This window comes from Glandiceps talaboti, chromosome 16, assembly GCF_964340395.1.
Source record: "Glandiceps talaboti chromosome 16, keGlaTala1.1, whole genome shotgun sequence".
Taxonomy (NCBI): Eukaryota; Metazoa; Hemichordata; class Enteropneusta; family Spengelidae; genus Glandiceps; species Glandiceps talaboti.
The window spans coordinates 510,946-532,045 of NC_135564.1; the positions used below are offsets into that span (position 1 = coordinate 510,946).

Below are 21,100 nucleotides of genomic sequence, written 5' to 3' on the forward strand. Positions count from 1 at the left end.
TGACATAACAGAATCGGCCCTTGTGAGCAAGTGAGTTCCGTGTGTTGGATGGTCACATTTAACGATAGAGAATGTTTCTCAGCCAACAAGAGTCAATACCGGTGGAGATGACAGAAGTGTACATCACTCCCGCATGGCTCTTCCTTTTTTCCCCATCAATTTTTGCCTTCCCCACTATAGCTTCCCTGCTACCTCCTTTACATAGTGTACAACAACCTTCAGCCAGGCTGTTTTCAGCTTCCAAATGTTTACTTGAAATGTGCCCAGATCGGTTTCGATAGAAGATCGACTCTTTTCTGTTTTGGGGTTGTCTTTACATTCCATATAAGGTAATGTACTTGTTTGTTTGTTTGTTTTTCTTCTGCTAAATCAGAAATAAAGCAATTTCATTGGCTGTTTCACTGGTCTCGCATTTTTAATTTGCATTTTAGTAGTTGCGTACAAAGTCTTAGATGTGATGAACTTTAACAAGAAATTAATCTGCAGAATGTGGGAAAATACTCATTGATTAATTTCATCGACTTTATGTGCACTGTCCAGCATTAAACTCAACTTCAAGGTGTAGATTTTTATCATTTATCTTCAGAAATGTAAACCTGAATATTCCCAGAAAGATTTCTAATGTGTGATAATGAATTAAAAAGAAACTTGTGGAAGTACAGAAAGGAATATGATCGAATGAAAATTATGTTCCAAAAAACTTTTATGATAATAATCCATCAGGTTGCCGAACATTAGTACTCACTATTTATTCTTCTTAATACAATGTAATAAATATTAATTACGTAAATGTTGACTATATATATATAATGTGGGTATTAAAAGTTATGCCTTTGTGAACCCCTGGTGTCAACAACAACGCTATATCGGTAGAGGACTGCAGCTGGTAAACGCTTGCACACATGTTAACAAAACTACTTGTTGCAATGTGCAGTAGTGTGAATATTGTGAAAGGCAAGTGATGTGATGACTATACAAATCATAGGGTTAAAATAAATTTTACAACACATTGATATTCATAATTCTTAATATTCATAAGAAATATGAGGTTGTATATTAAACTAGTATATTAAAGATGTAGTGATATACTATACATTTTTGTTAAGTATAGTCGGTACGTTTAATATTACACTCAATTTGGACACGCCACCTGTGATAACTAATATGCAAATAATGATGGTAATTAATTTGAAAGTTTATATGCAATTGAAAAAAAAATGTGAATGCACTGATTGTTAGAATAAGTGGAATCCATCATTTTCTTTGCAAAATTATGCAAATTATCACAATCACATGACATGATGGAAATTATGATATTTGCATATGTAATTATGTAATTTAAATAACATTCAAATTTATTACATTTGAAGAATAAATTCAAGTGTAATAATATTTTGGAAATAAAAATCTTGTCACAATTATCACAGAATAGTTAGAAGTCTTGTAACAACACTCCATTGACAATGACAACAAAATAGCCATAACTTTTCAAGAATTATTTAAATGGAAATTATTTTCTAAGACTTTTATTAACATATATTCTTTTATGAAATGAATTTGTGATTTTGAAAAAAGAAAGAAAGTGGTGTTTAATCTAAAACTATATATTTTTGGGTGCTTGGGGTTGGACGAGGGGGTAAAAATTTATGATTTTGTAAATAGGTATGAAGAACACTCTAAAGTGTTTTGACTACTTTTTTGAGAGCTATTTTTAAAGGTGAGTTGTTCGCCACATATCATTCCACAGTATGCCTGTTTGAAGGAAAGGTATATGTTGAAGGTGATACATGGTCAAAAAATGAATGTGAAGACTGTGAATGCAAAGGAAGTAAAACCATTTGTGTCAGCATAACATGTCCATTCCTCACCTGCCCTGATAAGTATAAACCAAAAGGAGAATGTTGTACTAAATGTACACCACGTGAGTATACAATCCTTGTTTTTCCTCTTTTTCTCTTTTTTTTTTTACTTTCCCCATTTTCATCTTTTTATGCTCTTTAATCTTAATTTTTAAAAGCAAAATTTAAGTATTTTCAATTTTTTCCCAAACTTTTGCTCAGAGACTAGTTTTTACGCATTTGCTGAATTTTGATCTTTTTTGAGTAGATACTCACTTGGTCTTCAAAGACAGTGCAAGTTTCTCTATTTTTTGCTATTATTTTGACAAAATTATACTTAAGTTGTCACGGAAGTGAAAAGTAGGCATTGGTGGATATTTCTTGGTGATGTGTTCTTCATTTACCCCTTCCCCCTTCTACTGAACAACACTGTGAAGGGCTAGAATATTTTCTAATTTGAATTATTGTGTAGTTATCAAATTTTTAATCGAAATTTGGATACTAATTTATAGTTAAAGAACATTTCTTTGTTTCCAATGTAAAATAAAATTGAGATGTTTAAAAAAATTGCAGAAAAGTAGTTTTTTGTTGGCAGGTAAAATGCATAATTTGAATTTTCTTAGAACTTAATGTTATTTGCATGATTCAAGTGTAAAATAATGATGAAATGTGCTGAAAAGTTACAGGGAAGCAAGAATTTTGTTTAATAAATAAAGTCTATAGGAAAGAACCAAAATAGTCTTGATAAAAATGAACTTTGTTGAATGATTCCGTCAGTTAAACACGAGTGATAGCCCATTTTGAATTGTCAGGTGAGAAAAAACTGAACCAAATGATATCTTCCCTTGCCATTCTTAAATTTTGCTTCTCCATCCTGTTTTTTCACCCTTTTTATCCATTTTGCTCTCTAGATTTGTAATTTTTGAATTTCCCTTTATTGTATACTTTCTCCCATATACATTCCACTTTCTTGTGACAATGTTACAGACTGTTTTTAACAATTTGATGAAAAGGCATTTTATTACAGGCCATAGTAATGTTTTTCGAAAAGTTTTCTTTCTGAGGGACACTTTTACATAGTATAAATACACAGATGTACTGAAGTAACTTTTGTTGCAACACTATGGTTAAGATACCTTAAAGTGATGAAGTTAGGGGGTCTTTTATATTCCTGTCTTGTGCATTGTGGGAAGTTGAAAGTTGCAAGTTGGAAACCGGGTATAAATACTCAGTGGCTAAGAATGGGATTGTTTGTTAACTTTAAGGTACACAAAATCCGCGAGTCTAGTTTTATCAAATGCCTTTGACATGAATTTACTGGGGACTATTTTTTTTTTTTAAGATGTAATTGAATGTGACTGAACTGTTTCACTAAAATTTAGAAAGGTGAAATAAGGGCATTGTTCTTGTCAATGAGCTAGGCTTCCTTCAAAGTATTACTAAGTAGATGCCGATTAGTAATGGACCATTAGGGAACAATAACTTAGGAAGTAAGCATTCACTGTTTTCAGAGGAACGCCTCGGTGGATTTTAAGGAAAATATGGGATTTTAAGGAAAATATGGGACACTGTTTGGTAATAGGTAAACATTAAATAATGTGTGGAGGGTACTGGTGGTAGGTGGGCTGTGAGAGGGCTAAAGTTGATGAACACAAAACAAATGGTGAGCTGAGGTGGATGAATATAAAACAGATGAAGAATCACTCTCTGCCTTGGCTAGCATCAGATCCCATACCCAAATACTTTTAATGTTGCCTTATTCAAACTGTTTAATTCAATCTATTTCAAAATCCATTGTAATAAGGATTGGGTGAAAAAATTGAACTTCAGTTCTTCTCCAGCTAGACTATAAGATATGTCGTGTCATTCCGCCCTCACAGGCCTCCTCTCCCTGGTTGGGTTGAATTTACCGTAGTCTTGGTTACCCAGCCTATTGCCCCCAGCAGAGAGGCTCGGTAACCTAGACTAGGTTGACTGATGTGTGAGGGCGTCCCATCATGGCATACCTTATAGACTATTCTCTGGCATGAAAGTAGGTTCTATTATACTCAGCCAGATTGATTACTAAACATGTTATGGCTAGTTTCTTTTCATGCCATATCTTGATATGTGGTCTTTGCTTTTTAGGTGTTGTAATTACGAACACAGAAATTGATTTAGCACCTGACACTAAAACAATCGAAGGCCTGAACAAGAACAAAGTCAACTTCGATGTGACTGCATTATATGATGATACTACAACAAGTATAACCGGTACAAAACTCTGGAGACTCAATGCCTGGCATAGTAAGAGCCCGAAGGGTAAAGGGAAAAAATCGTCATATGTAAGAAATGTATTAATGCCTGACCAAGTGAACACACCTGTGACAATTGGCTCACCGATAACATTTTTAGATGTGATGCATACTATCAATATGCAGGATCAAGTGTGTTCTGATACCCCTTATTTGTGTGTTGAGATACTCAAAGACCCAAAGTCAAAACCAAAGTTCAAGTTAGATGCTGAACCGGAAGATGCAACAATAGCCTGTGCACCCTTACCATGTAATGGTGAGTCTCTTTCTTTGCTTTACTGAAGTTTATGTAATGCAATGAGCAGTGGATTTTATCCTGGGTAGAGATTGGGTAGAAAGTGCACAGTTGTTGGATACTGGGTAGAGAATGGGTAGAAAGTGACAATGGTTTGGATACGGGGTAGAGAATGGAATGAAAGTGACAGTGGGTTGGATGCTGGGTAGAAAATGGGTAGAAAGTGACAATGGGTTGGATACTGGGTAGAGATTGGGTAGAAAGTGACAGTGGGTTGGATACTGGGTAGAAAATAGGTAGAATGTAATATCACAATTGAAATTATTACAAAGGATAATGATTATTTACAACACAATGTTTTAATTGCTGGCCTCAAATTACTGTTCAATTTGATTCAATTCAGTAACTTTATTATCTGTATATGAATGCGGAAATTTGTCTTTAGGCTCAAAATACAATTTACAAAACAATTTACACAAGTACAATATACAATTCTGTGAGTTTAAAATGGTCTTTACAATGAGTTTAAAATAGACACAACTTGTTGCACGAATGGTTTTTTGAAGAGGTTTTCCTTGCAAGAGGCATTCTGTAATGGTGTCCAGATGGGAGCTTATCAAAAGAGTTGTGTAAGGGATGCATATGGTCATTGTAATAGATTTTCAGATGTGATTTTGAGTGTTATAAAAAGATGTACTGAGGGACCATTTACCTGCAGTTAATACCATTTCCAGTAAAACTAATGTGTCATAACTAATGTATGTGAATCTGAACTAATTGAGATGTGCTGTCTTTTTTGTTCAGGTGTGATAATCACTGACAACAGTATCAGTGTACCAAGTGATGCCAAACTGAAAGAGAACAGTCCCCTAAACCCAATCAGCTTAGACATAGACTATGGTACTGATGATGAGGGCTCATCAATATTTGGTGAAGACTTGTGGAAGCTTAGTGTCCATGGCAACAATAAAGCAGATGGCAGTGGCGATAGTATTCCATTGGGAGACCAAGTACTGACTGATGTACAACCTGATCAACCATTGGCTGGTGGCAAGCCATTGTCATTCTCACCTGTATCAACCAACCTAGACCTGACTGGTATCAAGTGTGAAGAGATTCCATTTGTATGCTTGACCCTATCTAAAGGTGACAAGCCTAGTCGAGAGTTCACATTGACTGGCAAACCTGATGATGGTGTAATGACTGGTTGTGCTCCAGTACCTTGTACAAGTAAGTAAAAGTCTGTGTGTATGTGTGTGTGTGTGTGTGTGTGTGTGTGTGTGTGTGTGTGTGTGTGTGTGTGTGTGTGTGTGTGTGCAAGTTTGTGTGCATGTTTGTGTGTGCGTGTGTATATCTGTTGGGGGTTTCAATATGACGTGCATTAGGATGGGATGGGGTGCAATATAGTGTGTTTGGGACATTGTGGGAGTGGGAAGGGTTGTTTGGTTGGGGTTCAATGTTGTGTATGTAAGGTTGGGATAGGAGTTCAATGTGATGCATTTGTGTGGGTTTGGGTTCAGTGTTGTGTACGGGGTTGGGATAGGAGTTCAGTGTGGTGTGTGTGAGCGTGGGTTTGGGTTCAGTGTTGTGTATGGGGTTGGGATAGGAGTTCAATGTAATGTGCATGGGGGTGGGGGTGGGTTTGGGTTCTGTGTTGTTTATGTAAGGTTGGGATAGGGTTCAGTGTGATGTGTTGTGTATGGGGGTTGGGATAGGGGTTTAATATGGAAGGGTCAAACAATATTTAAATGTGATATTAATTTGTAGATTATCTGTGAATTATTTTATTAGACTCACATCACTAAGTAATCACCCTGAAGTATACTGTTTACTTTGAAAACATCCTGAAAGAGACAAAAACAATAGTTTAAAAAGTTATTAAACTGACCATTTGCTGGCTTTACTGTTACTAGGTGCCCTGCACAGGTCAAAGGTCACTTGTTACAACTCTTATGCTATGTAACAAGAACTATTGACTACTATGTTTTACTAACACGTGACTTTTATTTGTTTTCAGAACCCAAAGTACAAGTAACTGATTCTAGTGTCGACCCTACAGACCCAATCAATGAGGATAGTCCAGACAATCCTGTTACATTTGATGCTGTTTTTAAAACTGATCCAAATGCTGATCCAGTGCCCCCAGGTACAGACCTCTGGAATCTGGATACCTGGGTGAGTGAGGATCCCAAAGGTGATGGGCCACGCATCTCAGAGAACCGAGATGTTCTGACTCCAGAACAGAAAGACTTAGCTGTTGATGCCGGTGATGAACTTATCTTCCCTGATACTGAAGCTAACTTTGATTTGACGGGGAAGGACTGTGAGAAACCAAAGTATATATGTGCTGAATTGAGTAAGAGTCCTGCCAGTACAGCTGACTTTGAGCTAGCTGGAGTACCTGATGATAGCAAACTGAGAACATGTAGTGAAATCGATTGTATCGAAGGTAAGGGCACTTTATCAGTACCAACCTTTTATAAAAGAATGTACACACTGCTCAGACAAGATTTAGACACATAGTAAAATAGAATATCCTACATGCAAAGTGATGTCTAAGAAAGGTATAAATGTCACAGTACTAAACAATTCCTCTTTAAGCTGATTTGGTCAAACTCTTAAAATGAATATTAAACCAAATGGGAATGGACTGTTGGAGGAAAGAATAAAGTGTTAGTAAACAATACACATCGTGACTAGATCTAGGTGGATAACAGATTAGGGATCACTCTGTTCAATCTTGTCTGCTTTCATGTATAACATTTTCTTTAATGAAAAAATTTTGCTCTTTTTGTTGAGACGCATGTCCAAAATCAAATGTTTTGTGAAAACTAACAACACAAATATTATAACTACTTGCATAAATCATGTGTACAAAGGTTCAACCTATGTTCATAAATTTACACATTCATGTAACTTCATTTTGCATCAAGAAATACTAGTAGCTCAGCAAAGCTTTTGTCAGGTATCCACCAGTCATCAGTGTTTTCTGAAGTCACAACACATACATGGCTTCAGACAAATATCCCAAATTTCTCTACTTGCAAGGAAGTATAGGCAGGAAGAACATTGCCCTCTTGGATTTAGTGTCAGAGGTAACAATGCAATTTATGGACTTGGTGAATAGAACTCAAACTTTTTTCTTTATTGCAGAATCATGTAGTTGATTTTGTGAAAAAGTTGAAGTTGTTTTCAAAGTACACGATAATAAAATATGACCTCATATGTTTTCATTTTTGTTGTTGTTTTAGACACCAAAGAAACCACAATAACAGACACAGATATCAAGGTTGACGGAGGTGGAGAATTAAAAGAGGGTGAACCATCAAATCCAATTGACTTTAGTGTTGATATCACTTCATCAGGAAACAGTGATGACATTGAAGGAGATGATTTATGGGAGCTGAAATGTTACACCAGTCTTTATTCAGATGGTGCTGTTGCAGTAGAAGTACTTAGTGATGATATTCTGAAGCCTTCTCAAAAAGACCAGGACCTCGATGCAGGTTCTACAGAGACTTTCCAAGGCATTTCTGCAGACATAAGCATGTCGGGAAAGTTTTGTGATGAAGTATCTTATTTTTGCTGTGAGCTTAGCAAAGATCCAGCTGCAGCTCCAGAATTTGTGTTGAAAGGTTATCCTGCCGATAGAGTGGACTGTGTACCACTTCCATGCCGTGAGTAACAAAGACGGTGCTGCACACTCCCTTGAATACAAAACCACCCACTTGTATTTTAGGGTTTGACATATAAAATTATTGATCGTTATAATAATTGCATTTCATAAGGGCATAGCATGGGTTAATTTGATTGTCATGGGGGAACCAAGCCATATCTTACTGTCTTATTAAGACAGTTTAAACTGTTGGAAATCAATGTTCTATTAACTGCATACAGTAGAATGTGATTATACCAACACATAGACACAATAGTCGACCACACACATTATGTAATATTATAATTTACTATTACAAGGTACCTCACAAATTATGGTGTGAAGTGAAGTGTTGCACCTCACATAGTGAAGTGTTGCACCTCACAGAGTGAAGTGTTGCAGCTCACAATGTAGAGTGCTATACATTACAAAGTGAAGTGTTAATTCCACCTCACAAAGTGAAGTGTTGTACCTCACAAAGTGAAGTGTTGCACCTCACAGAGTGAAGTGTTGTACCTCACAAAGTGAGTGTTAATGCCACCTCACAAAGTGAAGTGTTGTACCTCACAAAGTGAAGTGTTAATTCCACCTCACAAAGTGAAGTGTTGTACCTCACAAAGTAAAGTGTTGTATCTCACAAAGTGAAGTGTTGTACCTCACAACATAGAGAGATATCTGTTAAAGCGAATTGCTGTACCTCAATAAGTGAAGTGTTGTATCTCACTCACGGGAGTTTACCTCCCTTGAACTGAAGATTCTCATTTCTCACACAATATTGTCAAACTGCCTTCATAGATTTGTTCTTCGTCATCGCCAGTTTGTTGGACAGCCGCCATGTCCAATGCTCACACCTTTACCCCATTAATCAGACAATGTTCACATTGCAGGTATAAAAATGAAGGAAGTCAGACTCTATGTACCATGATTACTAAACTGAGATTTATTCACAGGTTATATGTCAGTTGTGCTATTTGTTTGTGAAAATGGATTTTATTGTGGTGACATCTACATTCATGCATTTGTCAAATAACTTTTTCATCTTATTCAATTTTCATATGTGAATGGATGATGTTTTAATGAAACAGGAGGAAGAGGTGATGTAGTAAGTATCTTATTCATTTATATCTTATCAACTGTCTAGTATGTTCATTACATTGCCATAGAAACAGCAGGTCAAATTTGTCTCTGTAAAAATTAAAAAATGTAAAAAAAAAATATAAAGCAACAGTTTTCTTAATTTTTCCATAATTGTTGGAAACTTGTTAATATCCCTGAGACAAACTACTTGCTGTGATCTATGTTGTGAGATATGATCCATGAACTTTTGAACTTTGACCTTTTGTGCATGCAAAAGACTTTGACTTGTGTATTTATTTGTCCATAAAGCGTAACATCTGTTATTGCTTAATTTAAAATTTCTTATATGTTGGAAATGATGAACAAGACTTTGTAAAGCCCTCGCTATAAAATTAAATGCAGTTGGAAATGAAGGTAACTTAACTGGAATTATAAAATTTACTTCATAATGTAAAAACTTGATTCTTTCCCCTACCTGTATATACTCTGACTTATCTATTGCCAGGCTGACTGGAGGATGAGGGGGGTTGCTTGGTTACATTTATCTAGTCTTTAATATTGCTATCTGTGCATTGATCTCAAGATCACTCTTTACCAGAGTGAATAGATGATTCGATACTACATGTAGTATCTAGACTATTCATTTATATGCTATCAACAGCATGACTCTTTCATTTCTCTATCAGCAGTGAAAGTTAATGTCTTGGCTTGAGCACAATTTTCCTAAACAAGTCATTCACTGATTATTTATGAAATTTTCTTCCATATTCCAGGATCCTCCTCCAAGTACTGTACCTGTAAGTGTAATTTACCCACTAACCATGTATAGAGCTATGTCATGGACTCTATCCCTCTCCCTTTGTAAAACTTTGCACCCCTCCCCTCTGTACACTCGTATAAAATGCTACATCCCCCACCCCATTCTACAGCCCCTACATAACTGTTATCTAAACCCCTCTTTTTTACAGTCCCTATAACTCGACACCCTTTTCTTTACAACCGCCTTTCTTCATAACTTTACATCCTTCTTCTTTACAGCCCCCTCCCACATAACTCTACACCCCTCTTTACAGCCCCCTCCCACATAACGCTACACCCCTCTTTACAGCCCCCTCCCACATAACTCTACACCCCTCTTTACAGCCCCTTTCCACATAACTCTACAACCCTCTTCTTTACAGTCTCTTCTCTTCGTAGCTGTACACCCCTCTTCTTGACAGTCCCCCCCCCACATAACTTTATACCCCTATTCTTGACAGCCCTACCCCCCACAACATAACTCTACACCCTTTTACATCCGCTTTCTCTACATATATTAAAAACCCTTCTTCACAGCCCCATAAGTTTCCCTCTTCTTTACAGCCCCCTCCCAATAAATTTATACCCTCTTCTTTACAGCCCCCCTCCCAATAAATTTATACCCTCTTCTTTACAGCCCCCCTCCCAATAAATTTATACCCTCTTCTTTAAAGTCCCCCTCCCCAACATAACTCCACACCCCCATAGCCTCTTTTTATCTACACCCTCTTCTTTACAGCCCCACATAACTTTGCACCTATCTTGTTTACACCCCCCCCCATACATGCCACATAACTCTACACCCCTCTTTACACCCCCCATACATACCACATAACTCTACACCTCTCTTCTTCACAGCCTCCGTACATACCAACTTTAAACCCTTCTTCTTTACAGCTTCTTTTTCTTCACATTACTTTGCACCCATCTTTTTTATAGGGCCCCCCCCCATACATGCCACATAACTCTACACCCCTCTCCTTTACAGCCTGCATGTACATACCACATAACTCTACACCCCTCTTCTTTACAGCCACTTTTTCTCCACATAACTCTACACCCCTCTTCTTTACAGCAACTTTTTCTCCACATAACTCTACACCCCTCTTCTTTACAGCCTCTTTTTCTCCACATAACTCTACACCCCTCTAATTTACAGCCTCTTTTTCTCCACATTACTTTACACCCTTCTTGTTTACAGCCCCTTTTTCTCCACATAACTCTACACCCCTATCCTTTACAGCCTGCATGTACATACCACATAACTCTACACCCCTCTAATTTACAGCCTCTTTTTCTCCACATAACTCTACACCCCTATCCTTTACAGCCTGCATGTACATACCACATAACTCTACACCCCTCTAATTTACAGCCTCTTTTTCTCCACATTACTTTACACCCTTCTTGTTTACAGCCTGCATGTACATACCACATAACTCTACACCCCTCTAATTTACAGCCTCTTTTTCTCCACATAACTCTACACCCCTCTTCTTTACAGCCTGCATGTACATACCACATAACTCTACACCCCTCTAATTTACAGCCACTTTTTCTCCACATAACTCTTTTTCTCCACATAACTCTACACCCCTCTAATTTACAGCCTCTTTTTCTCCACATTACTTTACACCCCTCTAATTTACAGCCTCTTTTTCTCCACATTACTCTACACCCCTCTAATTTACAGCCTCTTTTTCTCCACATTACTTTACACCCCTCTAATTTACAGCCTCTTTTTCTCCACATTACTTTACACCCCTCTAATTTACAGCCTCTTTTTCTCCACATTACTTTACACCCCTCTAATTTACAGCCTCTTTTTCTCCACATTACTTTACACCCTTCTTGTTTACAGCCCAGATACAATTTCAACGCATACTCTCCCCCTCTAGAATTTGTGACATGCAACCACTTTTATTGATTCTTAATTGCAATAAGTGTGTTGCATATGTGTTCCAAATCCAAATGTCTTCATGTATCATAAATTGGATTTACGCATGGTATACATTTGTTATTCATAAACTTTTCCTCCTACACATCGTACCTAACATGAACCCCCAAGTTTGTGTATTTTACTGTTTCTCCACTTCGGCTGACATGAACTCCTAAATTGGTCTGTTTTATTCATCCCATCTGTGCTGACACAATCCTTTTTAGTTACTGTGTTTTCCTGTTTATCTCCAGTTTATGCTGACATAACCTAATTTTTTCCCTGTTATTCTTCATCTTCACTTTGTGTTGACCCCCTAACTATGTCTTATTTATGCTACTATATTCACCTCCAACTTGTGTTGACATGACCCCCAAACTGTGTCTTTTTTTTGTTACTATATTCACCTCCAACTAGTGTTGAAGTGCCCCCCCCCCCCTCCTCCAGTCTGCCACCCCTAAGTTTGTTGTTTTGCCATTCACTTCCAACTTACTCTGACATGACCCCCTCAGTCTTGTCTAGGTTCATATTGACCTCTAAGTTGTGATATATGACATCAATCAGTGTACTTACATCTTACAAGCTTTTACACAATGACACTGGATATGACATTGAGGACAGGTCTCTTTTTGTGTTATCTACTCAATAGACTTTTTGCAATGCACAGTATATATTGAGGTCAACAGCCTCTACTTCAACCCTAAAATACAACATCAGTACATGTCATTACCAGTAGTATGGTTGTGCTAAAGATCTAGTTAATTTTGTATGTGGAATACTGTATGTTCTCAAATAGAAAAGAAATCATTGAAATATTAAAGTAAATGTCAAAGATTTGGATATTTCATTACTGAAAAGTACCAAGAAAGACATTGTTCTGTCCTTACCAAGTACTGTCAAAGTTAAAAATGAATTTACCATTTAGAATTATTTCACAGTCCATATTTTATTTGAGAGGATGTTAGTGAGATAATATCATTTCAAATGACACGTGTACTAAGGGACAATCGTATAATGTCACACAAGCTCAATGAACGGACATTGTTTGGTTAGGACAAAACCCCCTCCCCCTAAATGAACATTCACAAGTGTGACATCACACGTTTATATATGATGTAAACCATGATCAAACTTGTAGTAGTGACACCACTCCGATCAATGCAATTTAAAGACATGATGGTAAACATGAAGTTCCAACCTTATGAACCTGTTTACTGAGATGGTAAACACACCAAAATACTACAAATAACTGTATGTCACAGTAGAATTTAACTTTTTTATCACCTTATCAACATCTTAGTAGTAAACATAGATGCTGTTATCATTATAGGTATGAAAGTTTTCAAAATTTGGTTAGAAGTGCAAAAATGAAGTTCAGCAATCGTATTGGTGCCAGACCATCTCCCCCCCTAAATGAACGAAGCGTTGCTTGTATTTATCAGTGTATAGCTCAGTTTTTATTATTTCCATTACTAACATGTTTGATTTGTCAAACTGTGTTAAAACATGGCACTAAAAAATTCAATCTGGTACTGTAGATGAATTTCACACTTTAGCATGACACTTTATTTTGACTAACTGAATATAGTGTCAATCATCAACTCATCAGACCATTAAATAGTCAAACCCGCGCCCCTCCCCACCACACACACACACACACATGCACACACACACAGACACACACACACACACACACACACACACACACACACACACACACACACACAGAGTGTGCCCACCCTCACAACACCCAATTACTAGTGGTTCCATTATGTAGATCACTGACACAGAAATAGGAGAATATTTTGAAAGACACTCAATGTTTTAGATGGAATATTTTACAAAATGGTATGACTGCCAAAATGACCTAGATTAAGTTAGTTTTAGAATATGTTTGGAACTACATATTATACTTCTTTTTTGAATGCAGTCAAATCAAATGTATAATGAAGGTTACATGACAATTGACACTTCCATATTTTGTACTCTTCCGTATCCTTTACCCCCCTTCCCGTAATATTCATAATATTTTCCTGACCAATGCATTCTTTGTCTTTCCTTAACTACAACAGGGACAAAAAGGTGCACCAGGTGATACAGGAGTAAGTAAAACTTATATCAATAGTTTGTTCAATCATATTTTTTTTCAAGAGGAAAAATTGTCTAAGGGAGCCTTAATCAGTCTCAGCTGTTGCATAAAATGTGACCCTCCCCCAATTTCATCATGATAAAATGTGACCCTCCCCAATTCCATTGTGATAAAATGTGACCCTCCCCCAATTCCGTCATGATAAAATGTGACCCTCCCCCAATTCCATCATGATAAAAAGTGGCCCTACCTTGACTTTCTTTCTCTAAAACACGACCCTACCCTGTGAAAGTTACAAGTTCAAAAGCACAAGTTAAAATGCTGTCAGAAATATCAAAGTACATGAGTTTCAGACTGAATGTTAAGGATTTAATCCCAACATAGCTACCATGTTGAAAGTTTCAAGGCATTGGTTATTTCCCACTACTACCACCAAGTGATTGTGTGTGAAGGCACTTTTTTGATTTGGATCTCATTGGCTGAACTGAAAGCCACAACTTCCAAAATTAGATTGGCATACTCCTGACTTATAGTCGGGCCCAACATTCCCATAACATTATCCTAGTATCTTACCATTGTACATGACAACTGACAATTAATTAATTCATGCTTATCAGCGATTTGATTGATATGGGCTGATATGGTACTTAAACCTTAACCATAGCTTTAACCCTAACCCTGACCCTAACCTTAACCTGAATGGCAGCAATGGGATTTGGAACCAGACTAAGCAAAGATGGAATGACAATATACCAAAATAATGCAATGTTAGACAATACAATGAGTAAAATATGTGACCCTCTCCTAATCCCATTTTCTAAAATATGGTCCTCCCTAGGCCCTGAGAGCCAATTTGTAAAAAGGGCACCCCTCCTAATCCCCCACATGTAAATACTTAATAAGGCTCCCTAAAAGAATTTAAAAATTATCATGAAGGTATAAATGTGAATCCACCGACAACATTGGCTGATGTTTAACAGCTAATCACATTGAGCCGTATCATCAGTGTTTCATTTTACACAACCAATCAGGATGTTTTGTTGTAAGGGCTTCATTTTTTCAACCAATCAGCGTCACTGCTATGATATTCTTTGTTATGCAACCAATCAGCATCACTGCTATGATATTCTTTGTTATACAACCAATCAGCATCACTGCTATGATATTCTTTGTTATACAACCAATCAGAATGACTGATATTAGAGTGTGACCCTTCTAAGTGCTTCATGTCAAAAATAAATAGCACAGTGATAAATGCTGATCATGATGATCAAATGCTAATTGAATGAATCTACATAATTTCCACAGCCTGATCCTGGTGAAGCACCAATTGGCATTCCAGGACATACAGGTGACACAGTAAGTCCACAAAAGTTGTTATTTCCATTGCTGCATGAATCCAACAATGCTATCTTCTTTTTGATAAGTTGTCATGACAACGAGAATTGGTTCCACTGTGGAGTACAGGAATCAGATGTTATATGAGCTTGTGACGATCACAACTTGAGTAAAACATTGAGTAGGATGATGCAACAAAAGTGTGGTTATGAGAAAAAGTTTCTTAACTTTCTGGCATAAAAGTTCAGTAATATGAGTATTTTGTGTTTCCACTGTTTTGAATTCTTTTAGAATTATTGTACATCTTTTTAGAGCCCCTATTAATTTCACCAATGAGGGGTCAAAACATCGAAAAGTTTTAGTTAATGAACTTTTTAAAAATGAAGACGTCCTATTTTTGTAAAACTTAATATGTAAACATTTGTTTGATGCCTTAAAAGTTTATGCATATTTTCAGGGACCAAGAGGACCAACAGGTAGAACTGGTGAATCAGGATCCCCAGGACCCAGGGTAAGTCAAATTGCTATTGTGCTGAACACTGCGTCATCACATGACCTATCAGTTTTTGTATGAGACTGCAGATAACTAGTAATTGCCAACGTATCTGTCATATTAAATTGTGTATACTACCCTTGTATGTATACATTCCCAGAATTCTTTAAAGTGGATCATCAGATCATCTCAGCCAATGAGAGTGCAGACTAGTTACCTGCATGTGTATGCGATGTATGTATGCAGGAACCAGTGAAGAAGACTTTATGGTTTATAATTGACATCTTTGATAAAACCAAGTGTACACCCATTGCATAATCTTGATAGATATGTGTTACAATGAAAATTAATCAAACTGCCTAAAGGGCGATTAACATAACAGTAATTTAGACTTTGTTATAATAAAGTAATCCTAAAGCATATAGACTGAAAACAATCCAAACCGTGTGCAGTACTTGTTAGGTTTAGACTTTGGACAATAAAGTTATTTCTATTCTGTTCCACTTGTTTTATTCTATCTGACAATCATTTCCACAGTGACATCACACATAAATTTGTTTAATTAATTGATGACATCAAAATTTTGGTAAAGAGTGCCAGCTCGAGGGCCGGCACTAATTGTGATATTGCCAGAGCGCATGTGTTATTAATTTTATTACACTGTACACTCATCGGTCCAGTCATTCTTATTTATCATCATTCATCATCGATAGAAGAAAAGTTTCTCTCTGATGATGCATTTTGAAATTGTACTTGCATATAAACATCTAATATGGACATGGCCTGTATCATTTGTAGGAGATCAAGTGTCCCCACTGAAACTTTGAAGGAATATATCTTTTTTTTTCTGTTTTGTAGGGTGACCCAGGCAGAGATGGAAGAAATGGTTCTCCCGGACCCCCTGGACCCCCTGGTCCCCCAGGTGCTGCTGGTGCAGTATGTTGAAGTGTTCAATTCCTTTTTGCATTTTTTAAATCTATTTGTCAGGGTTTGGGGGTAATCATGAATGTATTTGACCAGTGTATAATACGTCATCAGTCATCGGGCTTATGAGCCTGCCCTAGCTAATATTAGACCATAGTTATGTCAACAGTCAGGGCTTATCAGCCTGCCCTAGCTAATATTAGACCATAGTGACGTCATCGGTCAGGGCTTATCAGCCTGCCCTAGCTAATATTAGACCATAGTGACGTCATCGGTCAGGGCTTATCAGCCTGCCCTAGCTAATATTTTGGGAACGGGAGATTAATTAAGCTATGCCCATAACAGCTGATCTGTCAGTCTAAAAACAATATTTGATTCTTCTTATATATTGTTAGCAGTTTAGTGGTGGTGCTGGTCCATCTTCAGAAAAGGGACCATGGGGATCAGCTGGTTTGGTAAACCCAGGATTCGCACAAGTTGTTCAACCAGTAAGTTGTATAGGTAGTGTGTGTGTGTGTGTGTGTGTGTGTGTGTGTGTGTGTGTGTGTGTGTGTGTGTGTGTGTGTGTGTGTGTGTGTGTGTGTGCGCATGTGGGTGGGTGGGTGGGTGGGGTTGTGTTTGTGTTGGGCACTGAGAGCCAATGAAAATACGTACTGCATAATGTGTGTGGGTGGGTTTGTGGGTGTGTTCGTGGATAGGGTGGCATGGGGTGGATAAGGTAGCTATATGTGGGTGGGTGGATGGATGGATAGGTGCATGGATCGGGTAGGGTGTGGGTGTGTGTGTGTTTGTGCGTGGGTGGATAGGGTAGGGTAGTGTGTATGTGTGTGTGTGTGGATGATAGGGTAGAGTGGGTGTGTGTGTGTGTGTTATTTTTTGTGTGTGTTTGTGTGTGTATGGATAGGGTAGGGTAGTGTGTGTGTGTGGGTGATAGGGTAGAGAGGGTGGGTATGTGTGTGTTATTTGTGTGTGTGTATGTTTGTGCGTGCGTGGGTGGGTGGGTGGATAGGATAGGGTAGGGTAGTGTGTATGTGTGGGTGTGGGTGATAGGGTAGAGTGGGTGGGTGTTTGTGTGTGTGTGTCTGTGTTTGTGTTTGTGCATGGGTGGACAGGGTAGGGGTGGTTTCAGCTAGTATTATTCTTTACCTGAGGACTGTAGTATCCTTTTTGTAGTCTAAAATGTTTTTATCTTATTTTCTTTCAACTCGTAGGGTCCAGCAGGTCCACGTGGTCCAAGCGGACCTCCAGGTGCAAGGGTAAGTCTGCTCTTGTTTATTTGGTCAGAGAATGAGGGGAAAGGGCATACCTTTTCTGTCACTATATGTTGGGATACCATTCTATCTGGCTATTACAATAAAAAAACTTTCCACACAGATCTAAGACATACTTCTACCCCTCCCCCCTTCAGAACTTTTAATTTAACACCTAGGGGGTGTTATCAATATACTATCAGTGCATTTTTGTATGGATATGGGTATTTATAAATAGACTTTTAATTCAACAGTCTAGGGGGTGTTATCAGTTATTAGATAGTTATTAGGCAGATAAAGGGTTGTATCCACTAAATTTGTATGAAAATGTTGATCACTAAAACAGATTTTTATCATGTTTAGGTATAACACTATAGAGCTTAGAAATGTGCTTTTGTATTCAAGTCAAAGTGATAAACACAAATTTGGATCATGACTTGTTAGAAGCTTAATGCTCTGTTACCATGGTAATGATTTAAACATACCATTGTTATCTGGCACATCTTTTTATTGTGTCACTTTACAAGTTTGTGAAAACTATTTGTTCTTCAATTCAGGGTTTACAAGGATTTATGGGCAGTCCAGGAGAACCAGGTGATATGGGTCCAATCGTAAGTACTGGTTGTGTTATTGTCAATAGCTTTATGTATACACTACATTAGTGGTGGCATGGTGGTCAAATGATCAAAGTGGTCAAGTCAGAATCTATACAAGTTGCTCATCCGAACCTCTGTTGTGGCCATTTCTTTCTGAATAGCTGAAGTTCTTGGGCAAAATTTGAACCATGGTGTGCCCAAAGCAGCCCAGCTGTAATGGCAACCTGTAGGACAGAGGTTGTTATATGAAGGATAGAATGATAGAACATACAGAGGCCACAGCAATTATATGCTCCCAAGTGAGTTGAGGAAGTGTAAAGGGTGTTCTGTCATTATAAGTCCATGCCAAGAGTAATATTTGTGCCATTTTAAGCCCATGCCAAGGGTAATATTTGTGAATTGCTAAAAGCACTATATAACAAACTTGACATTTTTATTTGGAATATGGCTACCTGTAAGCTTATCATAATGCTATGGAAACTCTCCTGTACACAAACAGAAATGTAAATATTAAAGTAAAATAGAGACCTTTGTAATACTAGTAGACCCACATTATATTACCAAAGAAAACTACAAAATGTGTACCCACTGGGGTCTTAAAAAAGATCATCAAACTAAGTGGTTTGTATCCCTAAGTGTGTGATAATTTTATTTTGTAGGGTCCAACAGGTTCAAGAGGTCCAGCCGGATTACAGGGAGAACCAGGTGAAGATGTAAGTACCCGTCCAACTTACCTTCTTGTAAACATGTTTTATACATTTGGGATTTTTTGCACATTTTAGCTTGTAGTTTGGAACATGTTGATGAACATTTGGATTTTCAGTGTCACTGTTACTAATTTGTATGATTGATTGCTGTGGCTTTTGACAATGATGAAACAGTAATGATAATTCCGTTTATATAAAGAAATATAATATGTTTAGCTCTGCTTGACTTTATCCTTGGAGATAATATCATCTTTATTTTGTCAAGTCATTTGTATCTCTTTTGTAAACAATTAGGGTGAGCGTGGCCCAGATGGTAGACCTGGTCCCCCAGGTCCAGTCGGTCCACAAGGTTTGAGAGGGTCTGCCGGTATGCCAGGATTACCAGGTCCTAAAGGTCATAGGGTAAGTGAAGTACATCTGTCCTGCTCAAGACACTATGTTTTTAATAAAATTATTTAATAAACCATTGACACAAATTACACCCCACGTAAGTTGAGGCCTTCTGGGGCATAACTGTGAGTAGGTTATGTATTCAAACTCTGTCAACAACATTCTCTTTAGCCATATTCAAGCAGTGTCATCCCCGTTATGGACAAAATTCTTTATTCTAACATAATGAACAAGTTAGGACTATTGATTGAAATCAAAGACACAAAATTGACAACTTGCTGAAAATCTAAAGCAAAAACACCAGATATTTCAGTTTGTAAAATAGTCATGGCTAAAAGAAAAGTGTTAAGTTTTCATAAAGTTTCATTAGGGTTGGGATTTCTAGTCACAAGCTTAGTTTATTTGGGTACAAAGTGATAATTTCCCGTTACAACCAAAAATCTTCCAGTTATCTGTTGATTTTAGTGTAGAATAGTACCAGCATATATTTCTCATAATTCAATTTTTTATTTAAGGGTTTAAATTTACTTTGGCAGAATAAAGTCTTCAAACTTGTGTGTCTGAATATGTTTATTGTTTAGTTTGATATGTGTGTATGAGTTAAGCTGGTAACAGGTTAATATCTATTAGTAACTAATTGTTGATACATTTTTTAAAACATCTTTCTTAGGGTTGGAATGGTGCTGATGGCAAGCCAGGTGAGGCAGGTCAACAAGGAGAAAGGGTGAGTTATTATCAACTCTTCCTGGCTTTTGTATGATATTTTATTAATTTGGTATTAGTTAAGATTGACATAAGTAATGCATATTTACAACTGGATGTTAGATATATCAATTTTGTCATGTCTCTCGTCTCGCATGTTAGATAAGTAACTCCTTTTGTAAATTGTTGATTTGTATTTTACAGATAAATAGTAAATGAGGTGAAAAAGTTCATTCTTAGTACTTGTGCTATTTTATTTCTGGCTTTCTGAATTTTCAAAAGAAACTAAAGAAACACACACGTATAGATTACATACTACCATTATATAGAATGTAGAGTCATTTACATATTACCCCAGATTTAAATAAAGGTATCCAAGTCCGTTACGTGGGTGATTACAAATATGTGTGTCAAGTTAGCACCCTCACACAAGGAAGGATCAAAACAATTCTGTTTTTAGTAACAAATGTGTTTTGTTTAGTAATATTGTACCATATGTTTTGTTAACAGGGAGATTCAGGAAACCCTGGTCCAGCTGGAGCACCAGGACAACCAGTATGTATAAAGTTACACTTATTTTAGCAGTCAACTACAGTAGATGGCCATTATGACCCCATAGCATACAACTACAGTAGATGGCCATCATGACCTCATAGAATACAACTACAGTAGATGGCCATCATGACCTCATAGCATACAACTACAGTAGATGGCCATCATAACCTCATAGCATACAACTACAGTAGATGGCCATCATGACCTCATAGAATACAACTAC

General features: G+C 37.2%; 1 protein-coding gene across 4 annotated transcripts in view; it reads left to right on the forward strand.

The window, feature by feature from the left end:
* LOC144447436 (uncharacterized) overlaps window positions 1-21,100 on the forward strand; it is a 70,234-nt gene that overhangs the window by 11,419 nt on the left and 37,715 nt on the right. The window contains exons 2-18 of one of the 4 annotated variants that reach the window (XM_078137462.1): window positions 1,748-1,921; window positions 3,966-4,388; window positions 5,172-5,597; window positions 6,385-6,816; window positions 7,619-8,044; window positions 9,108-9,124; window positions 13,906-13,935; window positions 15,231-15,281; window positions 15,718-15,771; window positions 16,612-16,689; window positions 17,073-17,165; window positions 17,889-17,933; window positions 18,485-18,538; window positions 19,183-19,236; window positions 19,525-19,632; window positions 20,291-20,344; window positions 20,833-20,877. In XM_078137462.1, the coding sequence (XP_077993588.1) occupies window positions 1,748-1,921; window positions 3,966-4,388; window positions 5,172-5,597; window positions 6,385-6,816; window positions 7,619-8,044; window positions 9,108-9,124; window positions 13,906-13,935; window positions 15,231-15,281; window positions 15,718-15,771; window positions 16,612-16,689; window positions 17,073-17,165; window positions 17,889-17,933; window positions 18,485-18,538; window positions 19,183-19,236; window positions 19,525-19,632; window positions 20,291-20,344; window positions 20,833-20,877 (2,564 nt within the window). The remainder of the gene's footprint in view (window positions 1-1,747; window positions 1,922-3,965; window positions 4,389-5,171; window positions 5,598-6,384; window positions 6,817-7,618; window positions 8,045-9,107; window positions 9,125-13,905; window positions 13,936-15,230; window positions 15,282-15,717; window positions 15,772-16,611; window positions 16,690-17,072; window positions 17,166-17,888; window positions 17,934-18,484; window positions 18,539-19,182; window positions 19,237-19,524; window positions 19,633-20,290; window positions 20,345-20,832; window positions 20,878-21,100) is intronic. The other 3 variants (XM_078137463.1, XM_078137464.1, XM_078137465.1) reach the window with 3 other exon arrangements.